At 50.5% G+C, this 18,026-nt stretch overlaps 2 protein-coding genes across 15 annotated transcripts in view; one reads left to right on the top strand and one right to left on the bottom strand.

The window, feature by feature from the left end:
- The window catches only part of PRRC2C (proline rich coiled-coil 2C), a 79,638-nt gene extending 69,347 nt beyond the window's left edge, over positions 1–10,291 (top strand). For 7 of the 14 annotated variants that reach the window (XM_052802486.1, XM_052802495.1, XM_052802492.1 and 4 more), the window contains 6 exons: positions 442–660; positions 1,700–1,774; positions 2,917–3,020; positions 4,775–4,901; positions 5,880–6,116; positions 8,418–10,291. In XM_052802486.1, coding sequence (XP_052658446.1) covers positions 442–660; positions 1,700–1,774; positions 2,917–3,020; positions 4,775–4,901; positions 5,880–6,116; positions 8,418–8,678 — 1,023 coding nt within the window. In that variant the 3' untranslated portion in view covers positions 8,679–10,291. The remainder of the gene's footprint in view (positions 1–441; positions 661–1,699; positions 1,775–2,916; positions 3,021–4,774; positions 4,902–5,879; positions 6,117–8,417) is intronic. The other 7 variants (XM_052802490.1, XM_052802491.1, XM_052802493.1 and 4 more) reach the window with 3 other exon arrangements.
- A 4,146-nt stretch (positions 10,292–14,437) lies between these two features.
- On the bottom strand, positions 14,438–17,973 carry MYOC (myocilin). Its single transcript, XM_052802278.1, has 3 exons — positions 17,150–17,973; positions 16,485–16,604; positions 14,438–16,350 (listed from the first exon to the last, which is right to left on the bottom strand). Exons 1-3 carry the CDS (start codon positions 17,646–17,648, stop codon positions 15,566–15,568), a joined length of 1,404 nt encoding a protein of 467 aa, XP_052658238.1. The 5' UTR covers positions 17,649–17,973; the 3' UTR covers positions 14,438–15,565.
- Positions 17,974–18,026: the final 53 nt, after the last annotated feature.

Raw genomic sequence — 18,026 nt, 5'->3', positions numbered from 1 at the left:
AAATGCTAGCTGTCAGGACTCCCAGAAAATAAACTCTAGTTTTCATCCCAAGCAGTGTCCTTATGATGACTAAAATCATTTGGAGTTTAAAAAAAAAATAATTTTTTTAATTTAAAAAAAAAATGGCTATTACATTCTAGTTTTAGTGTCTGAGTTGAATTAAATTTACTTCTTCATACAATGAAATTGTGTTGAATGATGTTGGAGTTAGTAACTAGCATGCAACCTTGTTTCTTAAAAGCAAAGACCCAAATGCCATTAGAACTGATTATAAAGGCAGGCTAAACAATAAATTCAGTTATTTGCTTGCAGCTCTCTGGGTAAATGTGTGAACTCATTAAGCCATTTACTTTGAAAGTAGCTGAAATCATAGAGCTAGTAAAGAAAGTTAAATAATGGCCCTTGTGTATATGTTACTGGTGAATTTGTATTTTTTTCCAGGTGACAGTACCTTTGCCAGGATCACAAATTTCTTTGCCCAACTTTGGATCCACAGCACAGCCACTTATTGCCCTACCCCAGTCTTTACAACCACCACTACAGCACACACCACCACAAGCGCAGGCTCAAAATCTAAGCAGACCTGCACAAGTAACGCAGCCTTTCAGAGGATTAATCCCAGCAGGAACTCAACACAGCATGATTGCTGCAACTGGAAAGGTAACAATATCGGTAAATCCACTGTACAAAAACTAATACAAAGCACAGCTGTATGCTGTTTTATAGAACCAGCATGGCAACCTGTGTTGACTCTTGCATCTAAAAAGCTGCCTTGACCTTAAAAGGCAGGGAGGGGAAGATAGAAAAGCCAGTAAAGATTAGTCATGGATTAGTAGGGTATTTCATGTAGAAGCCACTTAGAAATCAGTACAGAGACATTGTTTGAGCAGCAGGCAAACAACAATACACTGTCAGGCCTGGTTTCTGATTGTGGTCATGCATGTGTTTGTCATTTTGCTCCAGTATGAGACCAGGAACAAGTTCTAAGATTTCACTCACATGCTTCCAAACCACCCACTGCACCGGCCACATTTGTAATGCCTCCTTCTGCTGTATGAATCTATTCTGCCATATATCTGTTGTACTGTCAAATAGGGGATGCCTGCAGTTCAGGGTAGATCTAGTCTGCCCTGTTCTCCAGATTGATGAGTGTCCTGGAGAATTCCAGTCAGGTAGCTGCAGTGAAAAACACTGCAAAAGAGAAATTTATGCGTTTTTGTGTAGATAACTGTTGAGAAGGGAAGTTATCCCTTGTACGTTTGTGAGGACATTAAAACCTGCTCCATTGTATCCTGGAACTTGAATCCAAGAGTGAACGTCAAGGGATCAAATCTTTCCAGTGCAACAAACTGGAGTTTTAGGGGCTGCAATGGACTCTTATCAGCTGTGACGTTAAACCGGAATTAAGCTCTACTAATGTTGCTGGGGGTCTGCTTTTCTGAATAGCACAGCAAGGTGCGTATTGAGAACATAGCATTGTATGCAAGGCAGAACCTTTGATGTGTAAAAAAGGATGGTCTTGCAGCTGAAGAAAACTGTCCTTGAGTGACAGCTCCAGTAAGGAGATCGTACTAAAACAGTGCAAGAAACTTGAATACCTAGGAGGGAATTATCTCTTCTCCTTTATCTGGAGCTGCTGTGGTAATTGCTAATGAGGATGTGTGGAGCTGGCTTCCAATCACAAGGTCTCTTGTCTTAGATGGAATCACAGATTTACAGGCACCTGGGATTTTCGGATAGTGTGCAGCACAACGCAGTTGCAGCATACTTTCAGGTGAGCAGTGGGTGATAACACTGGACATGAACACAGCTAAGCTTTGTGTCAGGTATAGCAAGGTCTTTCCCCAGAGCAGGGAGTAGTGGAACTGCACCCGAAATCCTTACAGCTTGTAGCCTAGATTTTAGGGTGCTTTTGAGTATAAAATGACCCTGCTGTCCCAATGGTTTACAGCTGTGACAAGAAAATTCTCTCTCAGGCATTAATTCTGTGTCTTGGACAGTAATGCCAACCAGAATTCCACATCACCTGTATGAAGTTTTCATCCTGTCACCCACCAGAGTGTATGGTGGGTTTTGCAGTTTTCTACCTTCATAGGATCTGGCCAAACGTTTTCACCTTTATAATTTTTATGAGCCCATCTTCCAAGCAGCAGTGTGTTTCTTGCTACAGTTGTCATTGGAAAATGATCACTGATTTCAACAAGAAATGAGGAAGAGCTACAGTGGGATGGTGGCCTTAGGTGACTTTCCTGCCCCATTTTAAGGGTTCCATCATGTTCCTGCTGAAGAAAGTCAACTTAAAACAGCCACTCACTTTTAACTGATTTATTGTTGCCGTTATGCTTCATGGCTGTGTATGGAAAGATACTGTTTCAGAAACTAATTTATTCTATTGAGTGTATCTGCAAAATAACATGCAAGATTCGTTGCTCCATTTAGAGTCTGCAGATTTTTTGTGTGAATTACAGCTCTGTTTTTGCTGTGCTTTTGGTTTTTTTATAGAACTGGATTATGTTATGGCACTTTTCACTTCAGGATTTTTCAGGATTGTGTCTGAATATTTTCATGTGGTACCTGAGATGGGGAAGGAAATTTCAACCCTGAAACATTTTCTTTTTTTTTTTAGGGCCAAATGTGTGAAATCAGTCATGAATCCCCTTTCATTATGCAGGAAAATCAAGTTAGAAATCCAGTACCATTGCTGGAAGTGCCAAATAGCTCAGGAAAATTGTACACAGAGGTTCTTAGGCTGCTGGGGTTGTCCTAATTATTAAGAAGCTGTTTTGCAATCTGACTTTTACTTCCACTTAACTGACCTATTTTCATTGAGAAAAATGTGAGGTAAGCTAACAGTTACTTAGTAAATGTAATTTTTCTTTGAATAAGAACTAACATGCCAATTGCTGTGTTTTTCAGATATCGGAAATGGACCTGAAGGCCTTTGGAGGTGGCATTGATGTTAAACCTGGAACACCACCAGTTAGTGGTAGAAGTACTACTCCAACATCCAGTCCTTTCCGGTAAATCTCTCTTAAGCTCAAAATTCCTTGAAATCAGAGCTAGAAAATGTACTTAGTCATGCATGAGCAGCCAGTTCTGAAAGGTATGAGTGAGGGGCTACTAATGTAAAATACAGTGCTTAATCTCAGCTTAAAAGCAGCATTCCAGTAGATCATCAGATCTGCTATACTTGGCTGGAAGTATATAGCTCTGAATTAAAATGTTTAAAATATTTTTTTAATTAAATGAAGCTGAACAGGTATTGTAAAAATGACCCGGGATTGTACCAGGAAAACACAGAAGTGGTAGGGAAGATGTACTTTGGGGTAAAACTCGTAAGACAGTTTCTCAGCTGCGATGCTCAAACTAAAAACACTTAAAGGCTTACACCTCAGTGGTGGCAACAGTTCTGTTAGAGAACTAAGAGTTGGTACAAGATCTGTAAGCTTCTCACAAGTGAAATTAGTAAGCTGTTTGCAGGTTTGCTTGGTTAATTGACAGAATTAACAGAATCTTGCTCATATGCAGATGCTTCATGGTAAACCTATAGGCCTGCTTGTGGGTGAAGTTATTAGTGGGCTGAAGGAACTTGGAAATGGAACTTTGCTTCATGACAGTTTTGTTCTTGAAAGCTGCCCTCCCATGCATAGTAACTATATTTGGTGGCTTTCACTGTAGCAGACTGACAGTGTTCAGGCTTTTCTAGTGAAGCAGAAATGAGAGTTTGACCTCCTACATACAATGCTGAAGTTGTGCCTCTAATACTTCACCTAAGAAAAAAGTGAAGGGATGAGGAAGAAGAAACTTGAATTTGCAAGCTGGTCAGCATTTAGGACAATTGACTCGATGGTATATATCTCAGAGATTCTACACAAGATGTCTTTTCTCCTAGCAACCAAAACAGGGCTTATCATAAGCTTTTGCTCTTAAGTGTAGAGGTACTGGGAACATCGACAAAAGCACGATAGATCTCAAGAGTTCAAAGTGAAAACTAAACAGAGTTCTTTCAGCTTATAAAATGTTGATGTGTTTTGAGTTTAACTGGCTTCCTTGCCACTGGTGCCCCGCTGCTCATTTTATGTTAAGTAAGTGTATCACCCACACACTGTGCATGAGAACTCTCTGCAAATCGACTTCCATTTCCTAAAGAAGGCTGTTTGCTCTTTTTTCTTTTTCTGAGGGCTGTTTGTTGCCCTTCCCCCAGATAATCTTTCAGGTTTCATTTAATTCATGGTGATTCAACACCTCTTAAAAGTTTTAACAGAGGGTCATGTTCTTAGCCAGATAAAACAGGGGGAGAGCGTTTTCTGTGCATACTTGAAATCTGTTCAAGTGCATTTTGAAACATTTGACAACAGGTCAGAGTGGAAGCAGCTGCACATGGCAGCTTCTGCTGCACATGCTTAAAGCCTGTTGTGACAAGCTCTGAACTTGACACAATAGAGCAAACAGTGTAAAGGGGTGGTTCTGAACATAAGATAGCAGGGATGGGAAGGGGAACACACTTTTAACATCAGTATTTGTGTTATGAATACTTTTGGGAAAGGTCTCTTTCATGCAGACTTTACCCTGGAATCTTTCCATATCCTAAATATTTCTGATTATGGTTTCTGTTTGTATTCTTAAGTTCTGAGTTTGTTTGCATTTGAAACCAGCTCCTCTGAGAGATTGTTTTCCCCCCTCCAATGCTGAATTTCTTGTTAAGTTGTAACTAAAGGCAGAAACATCCTCTGAATGACAGCAGTGTGATTCTGACTGGTGTTCTTTTCTTTAGGGCCAGTTCTACAAGTCCTAACAATCAGTCCAATAAAATGAACAGCATTGTCTACCAGAAGCAGTTTCAGTCAGCAGCTGCTGCTGTGCGAATGACACAGCCGTTTCCTGCACAATTTGCACCACAGGTAGGTGATTGGTGGCTTCCTACAAACAAATCTGTTTCTCTCTATGACCTGGTGACTCTAACTTGGCTGTGTTTCCTCAGGCTTTATCATGGGGAGATACAAAATGGAATCCTTAAAATGAAATGGTGTGAGAAAACTGATTTCAAGATCAAAGCCAAAAAAAACCCTCTCTGGTCTTGCTAACTAGTGGTGCAGATTTTGTGGTCTGTTTAATTTTGAGAGTTCTGTGCAGACTTGATTTAATGCAAGTTGTGAATGATGTAGAACAGCCTGTTGTTCTGATGGCTCCCCCATGCAGCTGTAATGCACCTCATCCTGCAAAAACAGATCATTTGGTTGTGGAAGGGGAAAAGCTTTGTGTCTCAGAAGGGTCCCAGTGCATATTTTAAATGTTTAAAGACAAAGCAGAATTGCAGTTGTTTGTCTGAGATGCAGCTCTGGAGTATTGATGGAGCAGTTCAGGTTGGAAAGGATCTCTGGAGGTCATACAGTCCATACAAGGCAGGGCTGATGGCAAAGGGTTTGATTTGTTTCTGCCATTCCAGGGAGCACAGCAACTGTAGCCAGGCTGCTAGGGAAATGTAGCCTCTGTAAAAATGTAGGATATTTGTCTTTTAGCATTTGGAGTGTTTGACTGCAGGACTTGAGATCTGATTTTTTGATTGCCAGTAGTAGAAACTACCTAGCCTTTCCAGGGCTGCCTTTTACTGTGACTCCTCTGCTGCCTTGCATGGGTCTTCTCCCTTATTACATGCTGGGTTTAAATTGTCGGTACTACTTTCAGGCACAGCAGCACTACAGGGCTGTTTTTTTCTGAAGTTCAAGCATGGCATCTTTTAACATAAAAGCCTATTTTCTTGACATCAGTTTGACAGCAGAGCAGCAACTTTTTGCCCCTTAAGATAATGCCAACCTACAGTCTAGTTGGCAATTTTCTAATTGCGAAATGTCTCTTTTTGTTGTTTTTCCCCCACTTAGATCCTCTCTCAGCCTAACCTGCTCCCTCCATTGGTAAGAGCCCCATATACTAACACCTTCCCAGCGCCTGTTCAGAGGCTGCCAGTAGCACTGCATAGTCAGATGCCGTCTCAGATGACCACAGGCCTTATGAGCCACCCTCATTTACGGCGTGTGGCCAGAGGTCTTTGTGGATCAGTATCTGGAGCCAGAGGCAATCAGGCCCAGGCTGCGATGAAGGCTGAACGAGACATGAAGGTTAGTATTTGAACAGCAGCGCTGTTAACACCAGTTCAGTCTTGACAGCTTGTAGGGCAGGAATGTTTCTGCAGATCATGTCTTCATTAAAATGCCTCTGGACACAAAGCCAGTAGTGGGGCCTTTAACAGCTGAACACAGACCTTCTCTAAGCCCTGGGTTTTTTAATAAGAACTTTAGACTAAAAAATTTGTAGGGAGTTTCCTTTATCAAGTGGTCTTGTGGTCAGCAGTTGTAAAGCTGCAACTGCTGTCAAAGGCAATCTGACAACTAGGTTTCGAGAGCCTGGATTTTTTGAATTAGTGATGAAGCCTACAAATCTGGCTGCTAGCTATCATTTCACATCTGCCTCCCCAGCTCTGAGCAGCAGTACGAACCCTCCTGTTCCAGCCAGCCTCGCTCCTTGGTGACTCTGGAGATTCATTTCCCAATGGTTTGAAACGCCTGTGATTAATTCTCTGTGGTAGAATGCAGTAACATGGTACACTCCACAGAAGATGTGGCTGCATTTCAGTAGCAGGTGATGAGTCATCTAACTTATTAAAGCACTTTGGGACCCTTCAGGTTGAGGCATACTCTTCTTGCCAAGGCAGGACTGCAATATGGGGCATCTGTGTAGGGACACCATTGTACACTTAGTTTGTTTCCTGCAGAATAAGTTGCTTGTATGAATAGATGGTACTAAGGAGCTCCTTCATCTACTGTCATTTGCTGTAACCCATGCATTGAGGTGTAAAAGCAAACGAGTGTGTTTTTTCTGGTTACATCTGGTTGTAGGAGAATTAATTGCCCCTGAAATTCTAGGTACTTGGTCTGTTTAGTTTTCTACCACCAGTTTATGCTAGCTGTAGACTTACCAGGTGATGCTTAGTATATTGTCTTGAGTCTATATTATGAATTGAATTTAGCCAGTCATAGCAAATACTAATACGTAGTCCTGGTTTTCTGAACCTCCCTGCAAACACTGTTCAGAAGAATGTGAGCTATTCTGTCACGCTTGGTTACTTGTGATGAAGTCATCCAGCCTTCTAGCCTTAACCTCCAGGGATGGCTGAAATCTATGCAAAAGATTTTAGGTGTCCATCTGGCTCCAGTAAAATCAGACTGTTGCTGCAGTCCTGCACACCAGACTTCACAGGTTTGTTTTCTGTTTTGTGCTGGTTGAGTTACTTGGAGAAACTACACAGTATTAAGGCCAAGACCTCTTGTTCCAGGCTTTTGCTGTTTTGTCCCCCATATTGTGTCATGTCCCTCACCCCTGGCCCTGTTTTCTGTAAAAAAGCATAAAATACTTAGAGAGGTACACGGAAGCTTAGTGTCCGTATTGTAGTTGGGGTTCCTTGTATGAAGATACAACTTTTTAATTTTAAAAAAGGTGTTTGACTGCATTGGGCTTAATCATGCAGCTTCCAAAAGATTGAACTCTTAATGCAACTCCTGCTTTGCCTGAGTCTGGGCAGGAATGCCAAGTGCTTGGTCTGAATCATCTGCTCTGCACAGTGCTTCACTGACAAATGAAAGGTCTGGTGTAAAACTGAAACATGTACTCAGAAAAGCTGAATTTCACAGGTGCAAGGCAACGTTACCAGTAGGATTCAGAGGAGGGATTTGAAGGAAGCCAGGCAGCAGTTTGTGCTTCCTGGAATGAGCACCTGCTTTGACTGGGAAGCAGATAAGGCTTCAGCTTACATATAATGCAGCCTTGAACCCAGTTCACTTGCATCCCTGTTGCAGACTTTGAAGTCTGTGTCCAGAACAACAGGAGAAAAAAACAAATGGGTGCTCAGTCTAGATTCTGCTGCTGTGATACAGCCTCTGCGCTCAAGAAGTCCAGACCACGCGGCAGGAGAAATGACAGCTGGCATGGCCCTCAGTGCCGACGGTAGTGTCAGGGCATGGGTAGCGTGCAGACACAGGCGCCTTCTGGTCATGTCTGGCTTCTTACTGAGGAGTGAAGGTTCAATTTGAGCCTACTGCAGGCCATGTTTATACTTTTTAAGCTCTGCAATAATAACTGGCATAAAAAGATGTTAGATAATGTTTCAAACTGTTGTCCTTGATCCTCTTTTCTGGGGTAAGGGTTAGGAAGAGCAAGGGAAGCCTAGGCATGACATTAAGCTACTATTGAGGAGCCAGGTGCCCAGATGTGGTGACATCTGGGAAGCAACCAGATGGACATTGCCTTTCTAGGAAAGTCTGGCCACTGCAGTCAGTCCTTCCTCTTTCATTTAGGAAATACTTTTGTGAAGTCACTCTTATTCAAATGCTCTCTCTTCAGTAAACATATTTTTTCCCTTTAAGGCAAAGCAGAGAGCAGAGGTACTTCAGTCAACCCAGAGATTCTTTTCTGAGCAGCAGCAGCAGAGCAAACCCATAGGAGGCAAAGCACAGAAAGTGGATGAGAACGGGAACAAACCCACTGAGGCAATTGCTGACTCTTCAGGAGTCTGCCAGGACAAAACCGAGGAAAAGCCTACCCCTGCGCCTGCTGCAGCAACAAAACCTGTTAGAACTGGACCAATCAAACCTCAGGCAATCAAAACTGAAGAAACAAAATCTTAGACGCTGTATTTCCATGGAGGTGGGGGAAGAGGGGGAGGGTGGGTGAGATGACAGCAGCATGAATTTGTAGCCCAAAGGATGAGACAACAGTCTTCTCTCCCTGCAGGGCTCTGAACAGCGTAAAGGGACATAGAAGCTATTAGCAGTTATGGATGCAAACTGCTGCATATCCAACTGAGCTTCTAGGCTCTTTGGGCTTGTATCTTCTCTAACAGCATGAAGGCTGCTTTTGGTGTGTGCACATTCTACATGTGTGCGCGTGTTTTGGCTTACCTGTATGCTTCCCAAAGTGAAAAAATTTGAGAAATGGCAACGGCGGGGAAGAAGGTGGTCAGGGAAGCATGTTCCTACCTGACGAGATGAATACTCTTTATTTTTCTTCAGGCTCTGATCTTCAGCTGCTCTTTATCTTTTTATAAACCCATGAGTAGGAGAACATGCAGATCTGAAGATGGTGCTGGGCCAAGTAATACGTGTTAAGTTTTTAGTGACTTAAGAAACTTCTGTCTTGTAATAAACAGAGGGATTCATATAGCTGGCAAAATTGCGTTTGCCATGTGACATCTTACCTAAGGTAACACAAAGAGTAATGCTGATGATGTTGAATTCCCCTCTGAAGGCAGTGCTTTGCTGGCTGCTGCTTCTTGGATGACAATATACTGTATTTAGATCACCATATGAAAATGCTACTTGGCCACCTGTGTTCTCTACACCTGCTCCCCCCTCAGTCGTTCACCTCTGGAGTTGAAAGGTTCATTGCATCAATAGTCAAATTTGTTCTGTTAACCTCTGTCCAGCTATCTTTATATGATGCGAGTGGTCTTTAAACGGTTTCCAGCTTATGTCTGTATACAGCAACGAGCACTTAGAACTGTGCCACGAGAATAAAAGAAACCTTATCAGATTAAAGAGAATTTTATCTAAAAGGTGCATTCTTTATATCAGAGCTGCGTCGCACCACCTCCTTGCCCACAGTGTGCTGGAAAGTAGAATCAAGTCAAATAAATGCCTTTTTAATTGTATCCTCTAGTATTATAGCTGTAGGACAGTACTGTATGATACTTCTGTGAATGTAAGATATCCTGTACCTGCTTATGATATGTAGTAGTGACTGTGCTATACTGGAGCTGTTTTTAATAATGTTATTCTAGAGGTTTTTTTCCAGACAATGATTGAAAAAGCTAATAAAAAGCACCAGGTACCACATCAGTAGCAGAATTTGCTGGTTTTTTCTGGGATTTTTTTTTTTTTTTTACATTTTTTGGAAGGAAGAGTTGAGAGTCTAATGTGTATAATTTTGTTCAAATGACTGCAGAAGCTGGAAAGGCTGTTGCTGCTATTGATGCCTAGTGAATCGCTATTGGTTATCTTTTTATATAAATATATATATAATTTGAATTTTTGGAAACTTTAGCTGTGATGTCAACTTTGGAAAAAAGTATCCCACTTGTAGTGTGAGTTGGCATTGTACAGAAATTAACAGCCATATTGGTCTAGAAATGTTAAACTTAATTTTTTTCCATTTGTACAGGGGTAACGCACTGTATTAAATATGTACGGTCTTATTTACATGGGTTTGATTACAGAAACTAATAAAGTATTCTCTAAATAAAGTATCCGGGTAATCTCATGATTAGCGCAGGATGCAAGGAGAGCACCTGAACATCGTGTGCCAAGTGAAGAGTATGTATTACAGCTTGGGAAAACAGACTTCTAAAGAAAAACAGTTTGAAACAGCTGCTTTTTTTTTTTTTTCCCCTGGCACTTTTGATCTCATTCCCCAGCGAAGGTCTCACAGGACGTGGCTTCCATCTAGCTCGGGAAGGAGGCTGCCAGTTGCGCTTGCAAGACCTTGCATCTCCGGTGTGTTGGTAAGCTGCCTGCTGCTGGAGACTTGGGGTTTTTTTCCTAGAGAAGAGCTGCTGTCAGAGGAGACCAGGACGAACCCAGCCGGTTACTCTCATTTTAGCTGGTGGGTGACCCCAGCCGGTTACTCCCATTTTAGCTGGTGGGTGACTACAGGCACCGGCTGCACAGGCACCCTTGCAGCAAGGGCCTGTTAAAAGCAAGAGCTTTCCTGCCGGGGGGGCGGGGAGCAGGACTGAGCCTTGGCGTGAGCCTTCCCACGGATGCAGGAGGCTTCCTTCTTGTGCTGCTCCTGAACTGCTCCCTTCCCAACTCACTGCAAGCAACACACACTCACTACCACATGTTCAAATCGCAGAGTTACTGACTCTGCCTTTAAGCTTGGGGCAGAATGAAGGGTTAAGCATCCTCCAGCCCCTCAGTTGTGGGGCTGATGGCATCCCTGCCTCCCTGGGCTCCCTGTCCTGGGGCTGTGGAGTTATGAGGAGGCAGGATTCTGTCAGCTGGCCACCAGAGGGAACTTGGTTCATAACAAACACCAGAAACCTTCTCTGTTGGTCTCTGAGAAGTAATTCCTGCCTTGGGAGAAGGTGCTGGCTAGCAACGCACCTCCAACAAAGAATGGAAAGCCAGCCGGGGGTGTCGGGGTGGCTCTGCAAGCGCTGCTGGGAGTTGTGCAGATTTGCTTTTGGTTGGGGCTGTTGCTGCTAGCCCCATGGTGGGTCAAGCCCCATGGTGGGTCAGTCGGAGCAGGCGGACCTGCCCACCCTTGGTGGGGCGGGAAGCTGTGGTTTGGGAGCACCGGAGGAGCTGGAGTCCTCTGCTGCCAAGGTCAGTTCTTTCAGGGGGTAGAACTGCAGCCATGTGGAATAAATAAAGGTGCTGTAATGCACAAATGGAGCGATGGGCAGGAGTAACCTCTGAGTAGGTAACACCACAGGTAAATCGCCCTTTTTACAGGAACCGTACAGGCACAGCTACAGCAAATGCTCTGGGAAAAGGAGGATGAAGGTAGGGGAACTGAGTGGAGACATTGGTTTGATCTATAAATGTGCAATAAAAGAGTAACAGAGTTATGCTGATGTTTCCCTGGTTTGAGGCTATCTTCTGCCTGGTTCGTATTGGAAAGACCCCCTAAAAATGGGAAATCGTTCACTGTACTATTTTTAAGGAAATGCTGCTAAAAGGATCAATCTTAAATTCTCCGGTAAAGCCACTAGAAAAGTCAGATGAATTTCCCACAGTCAGCTGTGGGAATGTACCAAGTTTTGGGCTTTTTCTTGTGCTGAGCAGAACAGGGGTAATATTTCTGCAGAAACTTAATTAAAAGGAAATGCTTGGGCATTTTGTGCATCCGAATAACCAGGTTTTGATGTGTGCATCTCCAAAACAGCCCTGAACCACCGTGGCTGCCTTTGAGGCCAGGTTGAGCTTCCAGTCACTGACGCTGGTTCATTGAATATTTTTGTGACACTTAACCAGATAACTTGCTCTTGGCCATTTATGCTGGAATAGCTCTTGCTTTTTTAATTTGAGTGGGATTTGGTGTGTAATCTCTTTTCTAGGACTCCGGTCATCACAAATAATTGTGCTGAACCTCCCGTAAATTAGGGAACTGTTTTGTTTGGGGAATTCACTTTCTTTTCTCTTAATAATGTTCAGTCTGTGAAAAGACCGTAACTTTACTCAAGGGCAAGAGCAGAAGGGGGTTAATGTGACTGGGGCCAGATCCAGCAACCCCCCTCGGCTCAGGCTGGTTTCTTGCTGGGATGCGGGAGGGGAGGGACTCTCTGGGCTTGTTTTTGCAAAGCCTGTTAAGTAAAGCTGTGTATTCAGCGCTGTTCAGCTCCAGCCCAGCTTTCTGGAAATCCTGTGTACATTGGCTTGTCTTAGGGGTTGGTTTTTGGTTTGGGTTTTTTTTTTGTTTTGTTTTTGGTTTGGTTTTTTTTTTTCAGTCAATTAAGTGATGGCCTTCCCAGCCTGAAAAGACGCCAGTGCTGGCAGAGAGCAGGGAGGTGGGGATGGCTGGGGCTGTCTGCCCTCAGTGTCTCCACTCACTGAGAAACCGTTGGTGCTGCTACTCCCTGGGGACCTCTGAACAAGCCCTCCCTTTCATGCTGAGGCTTGACTTGCACCTCCGGGAAGCTGCGGGACGAAGGAGGGGGCTTCAGCTTCGCCTCCCATCCTGGTTTGGGACAGAAATGCTGTTCTCCCATCCTTGGTGGCAGGTTTTCTGCATGTTGGGTGGACGGCTGCTTGCCAGGCTGCCCCTGGCTGGATCGGGTCTGCCTGCTGCCTGCCTCGCTCTTCCCAGCCCCAGTGGGTACGTGACAGCCTCTGCCTGCTCCTGGCTGACCCCTGTAGCTGCCTTCACCCCCAGCTTTACCGCCCTGGATCTTGCCCTCGTGTTTGCCTTGTTCCTCTGCACCAGGGTGGGTTTTTGCAGCAGGACAGAGGGACGCTGCGGGGACAAGGCTGCTCCCCGGGACAGGGCTACACACACGTGTTTTCTGAGGCTGGGGGAACCTGTAATGCACCACCGGTTTATTGCAGCAGCCGCAGTCAGTCATGGTGGGACCCCTCTCCCCGCGGTGGGACCAGGGCCCCCAGCTCAGCGCCGATACGCGTCCTCCTCCTCGTACAGCACCCAGCTGGCTGCGATGGCGGGTGTGGGGCTGCGGTTGATGGTGGGGTCGCTGCCGCCCCCCATCACAAGGATGGGGAAGGTGTCATCCCAGGGCATGGCTTGTGGCACCCTGCACCCCCTGAGGACCAGGGTGCCACGCACGACCCGCTGCAGCGTGCAGGTGATGTAACCCCGGCGTGGCGAGGAGCCCTGGGGGGCCCCCGGCTCCTGGCACGGCACGGGGCCCTTGGCCTTGGAGAAGATGGCATGGCTGATGGCAAGTGGAGGGATGTGTCGCTGATCCAGCTGGGCTGAGCCCTGCGGCCCAGAGGGTGCGAGTCCAAACTCGGCGCAAACGGGGCAGGCGCAGGGGGCCGGTGGGGTGGCGGAGGCTTGCTGCAGGTCACCGGGCTGCCGGGTTGCACCATGGCAGTCGCGTGGGCGCATCACTGGCCGGGGGGACGCCTTCGCTCAGGCCGACTCGTGGTGAGCATCCCAGCCCCGGGCCAGGCCTGCTGGGGAGCGAGAAAGGGTCTTTCAGCCTCCTGCCTACCCTGTGGCCCCAGGTCAGTCCCCCATGGGATGCATCCCATCCCACACCTTCCCCATCCCATCCTGGTGGTCTAGCAGGGCCCTTACCCCTTCCCCCCCCCCACCGGATTCACCAGGGCAGCCCTCACCGTGGAGCAGTGCGTGCAGCCTGCGGCCAGCACCCGCTGCCCTCCCCGCCCCGGCACCCCCTTGTCTCCTGCCCTTCTAGAACGGCGTCAATTCTGAGCCGGGGCCCATTCCTGCGGCCTCCCGGCTCCAAGTGGTGCCGTCCCCTTGGTGAGCAGCCAAACACCCTGGTGCTCCAGCGGCCAAGGGGGGCTGCCTCTGTCCCCCACATCCCTCCCACCCTGTGCTGCCCCCCGGGCACCAGCCAGCCCAACCCGCAGCCCTGCCACCTGGAGCTCATTAATCTTTCCTATTCAGCAAATCTCCAGGGTTTAGTGCTGAAGCTTTAACTTTTATTCTGATTCAATGCTTTGGGCATGTCACAGCCCCTCTTCACGCTAAATAAAGGTGCTCCTGGGGTCAGCCCTGTCAGCAGCTGCCTCCCAAATGTGGTGTTTTTCCTGGCCAAAGCCCTACAGCTTCCCCCGCCCCAGCACCTTCAGCCTGTCAGAGCATCAAGGGGGGCACCAGCACTTTACAACCCCCTCTGGGCTCCAGCCCACCAAACTCCAAAGAAAACCCAGGTTTGGAAAGACGAGGTGCAAGGCAGTGTCGGTGGGCAACGTTTATTGGGCTGAGACCCTCTGCATCCCCTGGGGGATGCAGCCGCTGCTGCCCTGTCTGCCCCGAACGCCAGGGCGGGGGGGGAAGCTTCCTACAGCCTTTCTACAATAAATAGTTAAAACGGCATGTTTTGGCCCAGCGTGGGGAGCACTGCCGGCCAGGCAGGGCCGTAGCTGCTGCACTGCATCAGTGGCCAGGCACGGCCAGTAAAGCCAAAGCGCATGGCCGGGAGGGGCTGGGTGTGCCAAGCTATGGTCTGCCAGCACTCCTCCCCACTGCTCTCAGCTTCTTCTTCTTCTTCCTCAACAAAACAAGGCTTGTGCAATGAGCGTCTGTATTCCTCGCTGCTTTTGATCCTGCCGGATTATTTTTGGAGGCGGCTGAGCTCCGGGATGAACCCCCAGCACTGGCGGTGTGGGATGCAGCAGGGCTTGTGGGCTCTTGGCAAGGGAGCTTGGCTCTGCAGGGGTGCTGGTGGTGGGCAAACGCTGCTCTCCTCTGCGAGGCTGGCACAAGCCAGGGAGGCCTCCCCAAAACTGCTGCTGCCGGTGGGGGGTGGGTGTAGAGGGCAGCAATGGTGCTCGTGCTCAGCCAGAGCCTGGAAACACGAACCCTGGCCCCGCAGAGGGGATCGCTGCTTGCAACCGAGGAAAGCGTTTATTTTAGGTGGAACCCTCCTGGACAGCATCTCCCCACCTCCACCACCTGCCCTGCCCAGCCTTCACTATGCCTGAGCCCTCACTGCTCCAAATTCGGGATGGCCGGGCTGGGTGCTCCCGGAGGATGCTGGAGCAGCTCAGGGCTGGCTACCACCGTGGCCCATCCAAAACCTGCCGAGGCTGGGGAGAGACGTGTTGCTGGCTCAGCCAGGCTCTGGAGAAGCACTTAATTTCTCTCCCCTGCACTCGAGCACGATGGGACGTTGCCGGAGGTGCCAGCAGGGACATTGGGGGCCCCATCACAGCGTGGCTGGGCAGCGTATGGCCCCCACCATTGCCCAGGCCTGTCCAAGGCAGCGCTCCCAGCCGCACCGGGGGGAGCTGGGGAGTGAAGCGGGGTGCCGAGGCACGCACAGGGGTTGCGGGAGCTGAGCCGGCACGTCCCCGACCCCGGCTCACGCCTGGGAGAGGCGGATGGGGTAGGTGACCATGTTGAAGCTGTCCCAGGCGAAGAGCTGGCGCTCGGCGGGGTTGTAGTCCACCATGCTGAGGTAGCGGAAGCGGTTCTCGAAGGGGATGCTGAGGGCCCGGCTCGTGCCAGTGGCTGTGTCGTAGGCGAAGTTGATGGTGGCATTGGGCGCCGAATAGCTGCTGACGGTGTAGAGGGTGCCACAGATGACGAAGGAGTTGGCCACCCCCCGCTTGCGGATGTTGGTCTCCCAGGTCCGCCGGATCTCCAGTGTCTCGGGGTCCAGCTTGGAAAGGACGATGGCCCCCCGGGCCTTCTCAGTGCTGTAGATCACCCAGAGCCCCGTCTCATCCACCGCCAGATCAATGTCAGTGTAGCCCCCCCAGGAGTAGGGATACTGCCCGTGGTAGCCGGCACCGGGGATCTCCCTCTCGGCCGTGATGGCCTCTCCCCGCAGGTCGTAGCGAGCCAGGGCACGGGAGCGGCGGGGCTGGAAGAAGAGCCCGCCACGGTAGATGACAGCCCCTGTGCTCTCCAGGGGCTGCGGCAGGATGTGCACCTTGGCGGGGTAGCCCTGGGCCAGCTGCTCAGCTGCCTCGTACTGGAAGAGCTGACGGACCTCCGTGCCCACCGTGTCCACGCGCCAGGTGGTCTCCCGCGTGAAGGGGGGCACAGGCTCCGGGTCCTTCATCCACACGCCATACTTGCCGGCGATGGACTCTGCCCGGCCGAAGACGACAGGCTCCCCCACCCACACCAGCTCGCCGCAGCCTGCTCAGGGACAGGAGGGGAGAGAAAGGGGTTATTGCTCAGCGGTGGTGGCCCCCGGCAAGCCCCTCAGGAGGGCCAAGCGGTATTTATGAGCAGCGGAACGTGGGGCCAGCCCGCCGTGCCGGTGGCAGTACCCGAGTCCTTGCTCCCTGGGCGGCCGAGCGCGGTCTCTTCCAGCAGCCGGGATGCGGGAACCTCTGTCCTCTCCGACTGCAGCTCCTGGTAGGCGAGGGGCTGCGGGTCCCAGCGGGGAGCTGCGGCGGGGCCAAGCACAGCGTGGGCAGGGGCCGTGCCTGTCCTCGCCACCCTCGGGGGGCTTCACGCCGGACCATTGCCCCCCAAAACACCAACGCCTGGGTCGGGAGCCCAGTGCCCCCTCCTGCTGCAGCAGGGCACATCTGTGACCCACTGACGGGGACCCCGCTCCGCAGCCGCTGAGGTTGTTGCCCCCCAGGTGCGGGGTTTAATGCTCCTTGGGGGAAACTCCTAATCCCCCCGGATTAGTGCAGTCCCCTGCGGCCCCGCTCCGCTGCGGGGCGGATGATGGGACGACGAGGGCTCCGGCTGCCAGTCCCAACTGAGGGATGGGGAGGGGGTTTGGTGCAGTGGCCTGTGACCCGCCCAGTAGGGCTGAGCCCTGCAGTGGATGAGTGCCCTGCCGAGGTGCCCAAGAGTGGGGGGGCAGCAGCGGGTGCACGTCATGGGGAGCAGCAAAGGGACTTAACCAGCGTCTGGGGGAGAGGCACTGGCAGGGAGTCGGCGGTGGGGATGCACGGGCGGTCCTGGCCCCGGCACTTACCTTTGCCAGGGCCACGCAGGGCGTCACGGCCTGGCCCCTCTGCGCCGGGGGGACAGCGGGTGGCCCGCAGCCGGGTGATCTCCTGGGTGTTGCTCTCCAGGCGCCTCCCCAGCTCCTCTTTCTCCCGCTCCAGCCGCCTCTTCTCCTCCTCCAGCCGGGATTTGGCCCGCAGCAGCTCGCTGTAGGCGGCCTCCAGGCGAGCGGCCGGGGCCGCTTGCTGGGAGTCCCGTGCCCCCCCCGCCTCGACTCCCCTCGGCCCTGAGCCCCCCGCGCCCCGCTCCCGGTTCTCCAGCCGGCTCAGGCGGGCGGCGAGGGCGGCCAGCTCGGCCCGCAGCTCCGGCACGCCGCCGGCATCGGGGCAGGCCGCCTCGACGGGGCTGGCAACCGTGAAGGAGTAGGTGCAGCGCCCGGCGCTGTCATCGGCACGCCGGAGGAAGGCCGTCTCGCCCCGGCAGCCCAGGGCCAGGCCCCCCCAGAGCAGCAGCCAGGCCCCCAGCATGGCCCCACGCCGCCCGTGCCCTCGGTGCCTCCGCTCCGCCGCACGCCGGGAGCTGCCGCCCGCATTTATAGGGCGGGAGGGCGGCGGGGAGGGGGTCAGGGCGGCGTGGGGGGGGACGGGGGACGGACGAGCCGGAACCTTCCAGATGCCTGTGGCGGCGGCTTTCGCCCAGCGGCAGCCGGAGCCCCCCCCCCGGCCTCCCCGAGGCCGCTGGCCGGGCTCCGGCAACCCGCGGCCGCCGCCAACGGCTTTGCTGCCGGGGCCGTGTGCCAGGGGCGATGCCGGGGGCCGAGGCGGCCGGAGCCCCCACCCCCCCCGCTGCTGGCAGTCCTGTTCCCGGGCTAGGGCCGCCCCCCCCCGCCGTCCCGGCCCCCCACC

The sequence above is a fragment of the Harpia harpyja genome, chromosome 11, assembly GCF_026419915.1.
Source record: "Harpia harpyja isolate bHarHar1 chromosome 11, bHarHar1 primary haplotype, whole genome shotgun sequence".
NCBI classification, from domain to species: domain Eukaryota; kingdom Metazoa; phylum Chordata; class Aves; order Accipitriformes; family Accipitridae; genus Harpia; species Harpia harpyja.
Note: the sequence above shows the minus strand (reverse complement) of the source record. Positions and strands in the feature narration are given on the sequence as shown.